Source organism: Anabas testudineus, chromosome 15 (assembly GCF_900324465.2).
Source record: "Anabas testudineus chromosome 15, fAnaTes1.2, whole genome shotgun sequence".
Taxonomy (NCBI): domain Eukaryota; kingdom Metazoa; phylum Chordata; class Actinopteri; order Anabantiformes; family Anabantidae; genus Anabas; species Anabas testudineus.
Window position 1 is genome coordinate 3711058 of NC_046624.1, and position 12023 is coordinate 3723080.

The window sequence follows — 12023 nt, forward strand, 5'->3', positions numbered from 1 at the left end:
ACCTCTCCACACACACACACACACACACACACTCCCACACACAAACACATGCCAGACACAGCTGTGAGCACTCTTTTTTTCAGCGATAATCTCCCAGCTCTCTTCAATGACTCATAGTGAGCCGTGATCCCCCTCTCCAAACCTACTGTATACACAGTCAACTATCACTCCGATTCTGTTGACCACATCTGTCCTCTTAGGAACAAGAGCTCATTGCACCTTTGTCCAGCATGTCCTATGCCTGCCCACAGGTAACCTCCAAATACCTTTAACTGGAGAGGGCTATTTATGGTCCCAGACTCCCCGGAAACCATCAGGGGAGATCACATCATGCTGTGTGAAAAGCATGTCTGTAATTAAAGCACGATGATGTGTGAATGATGCAGGAGGGTCATGCTGTGCTCGTGCCAGATGTGAGGTGACAGAAGCCAAAAGGTGACAACAGGATCACTGATTATTGTAATTTCCAAAAGCAAAAGCAACCAACTGTACTCAGCTAAGTGATAATTCTGCTCTTGTTGTAGTGTACAAAATCCATTTGGCCTCCACTTATAATAGTCTGACATACACTAAACTCAGTTTTCATATGTGGTTACTTGTGTTTTCCCAGCACTTGAAAGCCTTGTTTCAGTAAACAGGTAAGATAATGCTGAATAAGCAACTTGTTGAGTTTTGCAATGCCAAGAAAAGGTCAATATAATCTGTTGTTTATCTGAATAATCCATCATACTGGAGCTCGTTTGCATCTATAAACACTCTTGACAAACTCCAGTCATGCACCGGACTGATTTGGTTCCCAGTTTAAATTTAATCTTTCCAAGATCATGCTGCCAGAACCTAACTTACGAACTTATTTCAAAGACTGCGTGTGCACATTTGGCAGTCGGCGTCCAGGCCTACGCAAGGATCTCACACACACAATAGAAAGGGCGTTACATGTTAGCACACGTGCATCAGGCCAAGATCAGTTTTGCTTTCTGAGTCTGGTTTTAAAGGTTATGGGATAGCTATCCCCTGTTAGGCAAGAATAAGCATAGCATAAGGTGACCATGAGGGATATCCATACTGACAAAAACCACACCACAAATCATCATCTATTACTAAATCACTGAGTTAGTAATTTTACATTTACAGGGTTCCAAGTGTGCCTGGCTCTGCTGTGCCCGACAAACTAAATGTGTCTGATTCATGCATATGTGGAAATGCTAATAAAAGCTGACTGGAATTCTTTTGCCTTATTTTGCCACTGTGAAAACACTGGTGAAGACTCAGCCAGTATGGAATGACAGTGTGACAAAGAGCCTGCATGCACAATACCATTCAGCTGTGACTGAATTATTTCACCTTTGTGTTTCTCATGTCAACTACTGTGTGTGTGTGTGTGCTCTGATATAAAGAAGACATGCACCGTCTACACTAAATTATAGTGTGGTTTTCAGCAGGTGGGCTATTTTAAAACGCAGCCTTTTTGAAGTGCATTGAGTGTATTCTAGTAGCTTAGAGGTCAAAAGCAAGCATCACACAACACATTTTAATATTAGCAATGAACCAAATGAGCCTGTAATGTGTTTGAATTTCTGGTACTGCTGAGCCCACTGTAGATTAGCGCTCGTTGTGATTTCCAGCCGCTTTCATCTCAAATAAATCAGTTCTGGTTTATTTAATGCATTTTCTAGTTGATAAAACCCACAGTCTTAATTGTACTGCCAGACAAATGAGAATTAGTTCATAAATCAAAGGAACATGATGAATATTTTTTGACATCACGACGAAGACTTCAAAAGCATGTTCACAGAGTTTGTCTTATTTTGCTGAAACTCTGCAGAAATGGGGATTGATTCATTCAATGTGAGGTAACCAGCTGTTTCAAATAGACTTGTTGACTGGGACACCTGTAACCCATGCAGCTGACATTAATGGTGCAATTGAAGCTAATGTGTCTGATGAATGTGCTCATTTTGTTACTATTATACAAAAACTAAATTGCACTGCTGGTCACACGAATGAACAGAAACATTAAATATTGCTTGTAACAACCAATGCTTTGCAGGACAAACAATCTCAAACGCCGTGCATGTGCCACACTACTATTTCGCTGCACATTAAAGAATTTGAGGAACCTGCAATTTGATGTCACAACCTAAATACACCTGGTTCATGCTTTGCTGCATGCCTGAACTCGCTCAACTACCTCAGTGGCAGTGAGGGAGGCTTCATCCCTGCACACTCTGAACTGAAAAAACAAAACAAGCATACCATGAGCAGTAGATGTGCAGTCTATAAAGAAAACTAGGAAGACACATTAAAGAAAAACAGAGGCGAACACTCTCTATGGTGGTGGTCCAGTTGTGTCCGATAATGGACGCCGAGGCGTCAGTGGCACAGCTGCTGTGTTTACGTTGCGCTGGCCCTTTAAGACAGCCCCATGTTTCCATTGGCGCGCTGACGTCAGAGCAGTGAAGGACTCCAGCCTCTCCTCTCCAAACAGTGAAAGCGATGGTCCTGGCAGAGAGTGCTGCTGGAGGAGCCGCACTTTTACACCGCTCGAAACCACAACCAGAGCCCTCGGGCACTCGCCGTGGATTAAAAAACGGAAACTTTTGCGATGGCTCGGAACGTGAAAAAGTAGCAGCGCGACAAGCAGCACGCTAACCGCCGCCGCCGCCGCCGCCAACGGTCCTTCTACTGCACAGCGACTCCCAGTGAGGCTGGATGCACGACCGCTGCTGACAAGAAATATGCCCCAGTCGAGCCGCCTCAGCCCCGGCTTCACTCGCAAAGTGTCCGTGTTTTAACCCGGTTGTCGTGAGACGTTCTTCAACTCCTGTGTTTGTTTTGCCTCCCCCCCCCCCCCTCCGCTTCGTAACCGTAAGGTCCGCTGTACAAGTGCCCGACCCACCTGCGAGAGAGAAGTATGGCAGGGAAGCTGACAGCACCGCAGGGCACAGGAGTCCTGCTGGTGACGGCCAACGTTGGATCTCTGTTCGAGGATGTGAGTGTCTCCACTGACAGACGCTGTCTCTCTCTCTCTCTCTCTCTGTGTGTGTGTGTGTGTGTGTTTCTCTCACGCAGTCAACTCCATCTCCATGTTAATGCCAAACAACGTCTCAGCTGGTCACGACTCGTGTGTGTGTGTGTGTGTCTGACAAGTCGCTTCAAGTGTGCACCTACAGTATGGTGTCACCCATTAACGCATGGGCCTCTCATATCCACAAAGACACATGCTGGCTCTCCGTGGAAAATGCTTCATACATGCAGTGTGCCCCCCCCCCCCCCCCTCACTTTTCACTGTCTATAACATGCAGCTTTTCCACAGCTGCACTGTTGCCCTGTCCGTAATAGTTCCTTTTCTGCAGCCCATCCTGTAAGTGAGGTGATCAGGGCTGCACTGGTTGCACGGTGCACTCACCTTTTCTTTTTAAAGCTTATATGAATCTGTTTATGTGCATTACAGCATGCAAGGTCAATCTTAAGTGAGTTATACGAGGCTTGTTTTTAGGAAACTGTGCTATAAAAGTTAGCAAAGATTGTTATTTATTAAACTTGCTGTTGCCTGATTGAGTTGTTTTTTTTTTTGCAACATACACTGCAGTTGCAGTGATGTTTTACACCTTCTAGTTATTTGTTCCGTCAGTTTGACAGGTCTGCCCTGCAGTATCTTGCAGAACAAGGTGGCAGGGTATTTCTTAAAGTAGACGCTGCTCTGAATAACACCAGTGGCAATTCCGACTGTAGACTCACCAACGCTGTATTTGCATCATTATGACAACAAGCAGCATTCAAATATTCACTCTAGACTAAACCACTTGCTTGCTTGGCTGAAGAAAGCAAAAGCGCCATGCTCTGTGTGTAAATAGGTGTGTCAGGCTTCCTAAGGAGTGTCTGCGCAAGTTGGTGAATGATATCTAGAGCTTTTGATATCATTTCAGAGTCTTGTTGTTTGTGTGTAGCTTGTAAACAGCTGTATCTGTGTACGCTGGTATCTACAGTGGCATTAATTGCAGTGGGAATGAGGGTTGCCATTAAACACGTCAGGTTCAGAAACCTGTCACTGTGTCACTTTCAGTGTTGTGTCAATAGTGTCTCCCTCTTCCTCCCTCCACTCATCCTTGTGAAGTACTGATCCAAAACATGAGGGAAGAGCCATCACCCTCACTAGAGTAAGCCTATAAATAGCTTGCCTCTCACAAGCACCAGGCTTTGGGTGGCTTGTGTTTTTTTCTTTTTTCTCCACCAGACTTCTAACAGACTGAGCCAAAATGCACATTTGAGCATGATTCCTTGTATGAGTGGGTGTGCTGGTCATATATGAGGCTATCTGCTGTCTGCTGCGCAACCCTTGTGATGCATATGAGTTGAATGAAGTCATTGTTGATTGCTATTTATGCCGTTTCCACTCTTAGGCCTGTTGTAGATGAGACGATTGTGTGTTATGGGGGCACAGCCAGACCATGATCCTACAAGATACAATATGAAATACATTAAGTCTTGATTTGTTGGCGGAACACGACCCAAACCTAACAAGCCGCCGGGACTCAGCCTGACATAGTTGAGTTTGTGTGATGTTTTTCTAGTATAGCTCTTATCGTGCGTCCTTCCTGCATGACTATGGGTCAAAATATCATGTCTCCCCTGTGCATTAAATGAAGTAGACATTTGAGTTCTCCAGCTAACTAATTGCTTGTTTTTGGAACTATGTTTATTACATATCACATTACATGGCCGCACGCTTCTGTGTTCACAGCCATTAGAAATGTAAACACTACACAGCCTTAACACGTCAATTCCCGGGTGTTTGATCAGGGAGTGCCACTCTGCAAGTATTGATTAAAAACTTTAAAGTACCGTATACTGTACACAGATTTTCCTTCCTTGTTGATTTAAGATGTCTATGAGAGGTGTACCTTAAGATTAAGAGGTGGACAAATGTCAAGGACTGATTAATAACTGTGAGGTTTCAGCTAGAATGACATGGATGCAGTTTGTGAGTGCCACACATTTAGAGCCTATATACAGAGAGCCCACTAGACGTGAGCAGAAAGTCAGTTTGTTTTCTACTCTGAAGCTGACCACTTTTGGCTTTAACTTAAGAGCGTGTAATGTTTGAAAGCAGAAATGGCACATTTATAATAGTTAGCCGTTTTATTACTTAGGAATTTTATCTGAGTTCAAGTTAAATTGAGGGGGCTTAGTGGTTTTACTGTTACAGCCTTTTTTCTGGAATGACACCTAACTCATTGGACTAATTCTGGCTAGTTAGAAGCTGCAGGTGTAAGAAGCATAATTGACAATATTAAGTTATTTTTATCTTTATTACTTATTTAACTTTATTACTTTTCCCTGTTTCTGCAACGGACACGCCATATCCTAGCATACGTGGCCTCTGGCTCACTTATGTGAATTTATAATCGCATAGAATTTAATCTCCAGCATATAGGAGCTGTAGAAATAATATACATGTATTTCCTTCAAGCTGTTAGTTAAGAACTGCTGCTGTACTCTCTGTGCCCAGATTTTAAAAGCATTTTAAGTTTTTTTTTTTTTTTTTTTTTTTCCATTAAAGAATTTTCAGTTGAACAGCAAGTCACTACAAAAATCCATACTTTAAATAAACAACAGTGAATCAACAGTTTTGCAAAATACTGTGCCACTGATAGTTTGTTTTATCCCCATGTTTTAGTAAATACAACTAAAGCTTTTCATAAATGTATAGATTTAAAGTTTATTAGCCATTGTGTAAAAATGACAAAGAAGCTCCGATCACAGAGGAGCTCCAAGCAGCTACAGTTGATTCTCTACTTTCTAATATGCTTTGTCCAAGTGTGTCTTTTTCACAGCTTGTGTTCTTCTTTGTCTTTTATACTGTTAATTATCCATATGAAGAATAATCCGTAGTCATTCATGCTGTTTTTTTTTTTTTTTTTTTTTTTACACTCGTGGCCTGTGTATGCTGATTAAAACCACCGCCTTGATGTTAATACAGCTGTTCTGCCGGCCAGCCTCCATATGTCAATTAGCCCATCTGAATCCTTCCTCATTTCTTTTCTCAGTTGCTGTTTAAACAAAAAAGCAGAAAACAAACAATCCTCCTCGAGCACAAGTCATTTACCATTCTTTGTCCTCTGAGCGAACCTCGGTGAAACTAATTATGACTGTAAACATTGGTTTAAAGCTGCCATTAGGCGTTAACCCTTAATTTGTGTTTTGTTGAGTTTTGGGTTCTCACTTTTGTGAGTCCATCGCAGAGCTTGATTGTGTGTTTTCCACTTTACTTTTACAATAAGTTTAGCGATCAATGCAAAGACAGTAGCATTCAGTGTTTAAGTCAAACTTTACAGCAAGCAGCCACTCTGATGTACCAAGACAGCAAGGGAACAGTGAACAAGTGAAGTGAAGTGAAGTGAAGTTTTATTTTCAGTTCCGTTCGAGCTAATCACTTATAGCCTGGGTAAATGTAAATGTAAGTCAGGTACGATGATACCTGTTGGCCTTGTGTGTTTTAAACTGCCGCAGAATAATAATGAAGCTACAAGACACATAGGATGTTTACTCCACAGGCTTGGTTTTATAATCTCTTCCCATACTGAAGAGACAGTGGGATGATGCTGCAAGATTCTCGTGAGTTCTCGTGGGTTCCTGATCTAAAGTCGCTCTGTAATACACACTTCAGCATAGATAAAGCTGATTAATAATTCTGCTTAAATGTAAACTGACACTGTCTTGCCTGCTGATGGCTTCTACAGTGGAAACGGGCTAAAGGAGAACGCCTTGATGAATGATTTGGTCAATAAATGCGTGACTGAGTCTCTGAGTTTTTGTTTTTTGGCTGCACCGGGCAACGTAAAGACCAGACAAATATGACAATGCATTCATTGTACTATTTCTCAACAGTTGAGTTGAACTCTGGTAACAGTGTGTGGGCATGTTCATATAAGTTTATAGTGCTCAAGTCTATTTTCCTTTCATTAAATATAAAAATATTGGTTTGTTTAAACAGTTGGAAACTGTGCTGGCTGGACCTGGGTGTCACCAAATATTCTCACCATGAGGCCCGATGTGGGTTTTGTTTTAAAAGCGGACGGATGTATGTTGTTAAGGTGTGAATGTGTTCTAAAACAGCAGCAAACCAGTCAGAACAAACAACTCTAACGTGGAAAGTTTGGACATCAAAACTCACTCTTGAGAAAAACTGACCTAAATTTTCACGTGTAGAATCCAAACTCTCGTCTATTATCTGTGTTTTTCTTACTCAACATGAACATCTGAGATGGTACATTACAGACAAGCCTGTGCAGATACAGTGCGTCCATCATGCTTCTCTTAAGTTGTAGGAACTGAAATCTTGCAGCTCCCAATACCTCTGCCATGTGGAAGTCTTTATTTTTAATGTTTACAAGCCTTGCTTTCATTGCATTTGTGTTGAGTGAACCTAAAAGAACCCAAGACAAAAAATAACAAAGTGAACTTTTCCTGTTTATTGTGGTTGGGTCCAGAATAAACAAGCTATAGGTGTGATTTGAGGGCCCTTTATGTGGTCTTTGGTGGTAGTCTGCATCTGGCCTGCCAACAGAACAGTAATTGAGGGATCATATCATTTGGAATTGTGGATATTTTCTCGTGGAAAGCTCGGCTGCATTACACCAAATAGTTGAGATGTGACATTTGCCAAGCCTAGAGGTAGCTGAGGCTGTAAACCAATGTGCTCCCTGCTTTCGAAGGCTATGTGGGTAGACTCTATTACTTTAGCATCCTGACAGTGGGTCCTACATTCTCCTTAAGTGCTGTCATTGTAGTAAACATTGCTCTCTGGCTGTGGTTTTCATTTGATTACAACCACTCTGTTTTTGATTACAAACACCTCTTGCTTGCCAAACCAAGATGACCATATGGTGAGGCAATGGATTACTGTGAATACCCTCTCCCACCACCAACCCCCTTGTGGGTTTGATCTTCCAACTTATTTTTCATCTTCTTCTCGGCCGCCCCCTACCTATCGTCTTGTCTGCTTCTCCCCCGTCCACTGACAGCTCATTAGCTCAGACTATCACAGCCCAGACCCCACTGAGCTGGCATATTTACACCACTAAAGATAGAACAGAGCAGGAAAAAAAATACCTGACTGAGTTTGTCCTAAACCTGGAAGGTACGCCAACACTGCTCTCAGTATTTTGTCTTCACTGAGTATTATACAGTGTGTGTGGTTAGGAAATGTGTGAAATGTCTTTGTTCATACCACACTATCCCTCTGAATCTTAATAGTGGTAAGGACCAGAGTAGTTATAATGCATTTTCTTTCTAAAGTTGTGACGATGTTACTGAGCGAGCATAGACTTCTGATGGTAGTGAGTTCCCCAACTTAATAATATAATTTAGCATTCTGGGTGAGTATTTATTGGCAATAGTAGTGCAAATGATGTGATGCTGTGTTGATAAGAGGATGGAATAGAGGCAGCCAACAACATGAAAACGTCTTTATTCTTAATAAGTCCTTACTCTGTGTCCAGCTCTTTGTGTCTCAGCTCAGGTTTTATGAGGAGAAGCTCAGCAGCTGAGACTGTGACTAAATACTTCAGCTGACAGCTAAATCTTTGTCTTTCTTCCTCTGCCAAAGTCTGTTCCAGTGTGTTGCTGCAGGAGTGGAAAAGTTTATGAAAGAAAGATCAGATGATGCTATTTTGGTGTTCCCCCTGCTCTACCCTCCGCCATCCTGTCATAACATGGAATTAGAATTTCATAAGGAAAAGATGTTGGAAAGTGCTGGAAGGTGCCACCAGCCGGAGCGAAAATGTAGAATATGAAAACAACTTATTCTTCACCAGTATGTAGCATGATGACAGTGGCGATTACGGTGTATACTGTAGTTATTAAACATGGAAATATTAGCATTATCTTGTTGTATTTGACAATTGTTTATATTACTATTATTTATTAGTTGCATACTCATCTTGTATTGACACGTAGGCTTCCATTGTGGTTATCCACATAAATTCTGTTATTCCCTTGAGTATATAATTCTAACAGTAATGAAGAAATATCGTTATCTTCGAAGATGCTAGGAAAAGTAAAAAAATTGCTGAATTATATTCTGTATTATGTCACACTTTTTGTGTTAGATGAACACACGCTGTAATAAATGGTTTTATATTTAAAAAAACACCTCTGTGGTAATGACAATATAAGAATAATTTGTGGTGTGAATGTTGCAATCTGTCACTGTCAGTCAAACAGCACCACACAATCAAGTGTGTATTGTATGTTTTGCATATGTCATGTTTTTGCTTGTATGATCATTTGCATTAAAAACCTCAGCTCGGACTCAGAAGGGCATAGGCTGGCACAGAGTATGATATTGTTCGAGTGATTGAGGAAAGCTGTGTGCTAGCATACACAGAGTCTAGCCTATGATTAATAGGGGGTGAAAGTTGAGAGCCCCCTGATATGGATCGGTGCTATCCTAGATATTACCTGTGTTTTATTTAGTGTATATATAGTGTTCTATAAAAGAGACTGTGTTTGCAGAGACATGGCACAAATACAAATCCACCAGGACTAATATTACTATTAATAGGACTGTGTTAGGTTCAGGTGCACCTATGTCCAGTAAGCAACGAGCTGACAAGATGATTGAATTTAGCATTTTGTCTTATCTCCTTCAACTCTTTATTGAATGCAATCACGTATGAGAAATGATGTACAAGACATAGAACATTTCCCCAAGGGCATCAATGAATATGTCATTATTATTATTATTATCATTATTGTAATGTCTGCACTGTGCGGAGAAACTAGAAAGACGTTTGTAGAGGTGGCGTGACGAGCTGACTAGCACTAACATGTTCCTGGCTAGCTAGTAGTCCCTCCCTTACTGAGGTACTAGAACCACAATTTGCATAGATACATGAATTTTATTGTGTTCCTTTCTGATGTGACTGGGACTGTTTGACTAACTGAGTTTAAGGAGATCTTTTAATATGTTGCAGTGTTTCAGGAGTAAATCATACTACTGAGCCGTCACACTGTACATACATTTTTTAGCTTCAGCTATGTCCTCAGTCACGTTGCTCTCTGACTTCACACAATTTGCCCCAGGGTTCTTGTGATGTCTGAGACTGCCGCACGTCAGAAGAACCTAACTTGACTTTTTGCGTTTTTCGTGCTCTTGCATTTCCAAAATGGGACCAACTCAAGATGCACCATGTGATTAATCCCCGGCCCTCATCCACATCAGGTTTACAGTCTGATGCTGTGTGTTAAGATCAGAGCAGATGTTTACGCCACTTCTCTGTTTGTGTCTTAAAGCATTGGTGTCAGTTTAGGGATCTGACACATGGAGATCAACTACTGAAAACCAAACATCAGTGTACCCTTGTACCTTGTTTCTGTATGTAGCCTCACAGTGCAAAGAGTTTATCTGCTGGCTGCTGCACCTCCCAAGTATTGAGTCAGAGCAGAAGAGTCCACTCAGGCAGACCAGCAGAGGTGTGGAGACCATCATGTTGCTGATGCACAGAATAATGTGTCTCTCCAAGCTGGCCAGACAGGGGAGTTTCTACTGGTGTTCTCCCATGGGACGTTCACAGGCATGTTTGAGAATATGGAAGCAGACATACACTCTGGCACTCAATAGCATGACACTGGGACTTGAGTCAGCAGAGTCCTAGAGTTCATTGACCTTGCTCAGCATTTGAAAATGTGTTTGTAAGCAGAGCAGCACAATAAATAGGCAAGCCCCACTGGACCTAGATAAGAAACTGGGATAAGGGTGGGAGTGTCAACGCTGAGCAAGTGCATCTTGGGTTTACTCCAAGAACCATAATTATCCAAGATGGGAAAGCCAGAGGGGCATGCCCCCCCTGCACCCATCCCACTGATTAGGCAAAGGATCCATTCATAAGATTCCCCAAAGGGACAACACTGGGGGTTCAGTCTCCATAAAACACCACATACAGATATCAGAACATGTGAATACATGAAATGGAAGCTTAATTAGAGCTGGTTTTATCCCGTATTATTTGATTTGTACATGTTGCTGCTAGTGCTGGGCAATAAAACAATAAAGATATGTATTGCAAAAAAACATTTCCTCAATAGATCTTTAAAACACTGTCAATATAATTTTATATAATTAATTACATCCACGTTTAGTCAGACAGCACGAAAAGCCAGTGATAATGAGAAGTGTTACACAAACCAATGGGGCCGGAGGAGTTCCAGCCATGTCAGGTTAGGTTGACGTGTGTGGTGTGATGCAGCCAATGTCCTGGATTATGTAGTGGTAGTAGCAGGTGGCAGCATCACAGGTGCTAATGTTTGAGCTACTTTTATATATATATATATATATATATATATATATATATATATCTCTTACTTGGTACTAATAGAGTAAAAAGTAACCTTTTGTGATTTGACATATATGGTGATATGTATCGATACTGACAAATGAAAAATAAAAAAGTCATCATACATTTTTTCCATATCACCCAGCTCTACTTGCTGCCGCTTTTTGTTGACATCAAAATGTTACGTGGTTTGCGTTGACACTGGCAACCACAGGAAAATGTCAACATGGTTAAATTAGCTAAAAATTGTTTATTTGAACCCGTTTGTGACATTTAAAGTGTCGCATTAACACAAAACACGGTTACTTTAGTATCCCAGTTAAAAACAGAAAACTCTGTGTGCGCTGTGCCTCCCATCTCTGTATGCACGCAGAAGTGTCTGTTGATATTAGAACTGCAGTGATTAGTTGATTGTTTTTTCTGGTTCGGGTTGACATGTTACCTGAGGATGTTTCTGTTGCCAGCCAGAATGCACACCGGATTTCCCAGCCTGTAGCACCATGCCAAGACATGTCTGGCTATTAAGTCACTCATTGTGTTTGAGAATGTTAGGCGAGTCCCTAGTGAATGTTTTTACAGTATTTTCAAGCCATACGTTCATTGACATTACCTGCTTTAACACAGTTAGTACATCTCCATGCATCTGTCACATGTAACAGGGTGAGACAAGAGAGAATGAAAGTT

At 41.5% G+C, this 12023-nt stretch overlaps 1 protein-coding gene across 1 annotated transcript in view; it reads left to right on the forward strand.

Annotated features, from left to right (window-relative positions):
* The first annotated feature begins 2455 nt into the window (after positions 1 to 2455).
* Positions 2456 to 12023, forward strand: part of LOC113159306 (inositol polyphosphate-5-phosphatase A) — a 121597-nt gene continuing 112029 nt past the window's right edge. The window contains exon 1 of the mRNA XM_026355928.2: positions 2456 to 2992. Coding sequence (XP_026211713.1) covers positions 2915 to 2992 — 78 coding nt within the window. The 5' untranslated portion in view covers positions 2456 to 2914. The remainder of the gene's footprint in view (positions 2993 to 12023) is intronic.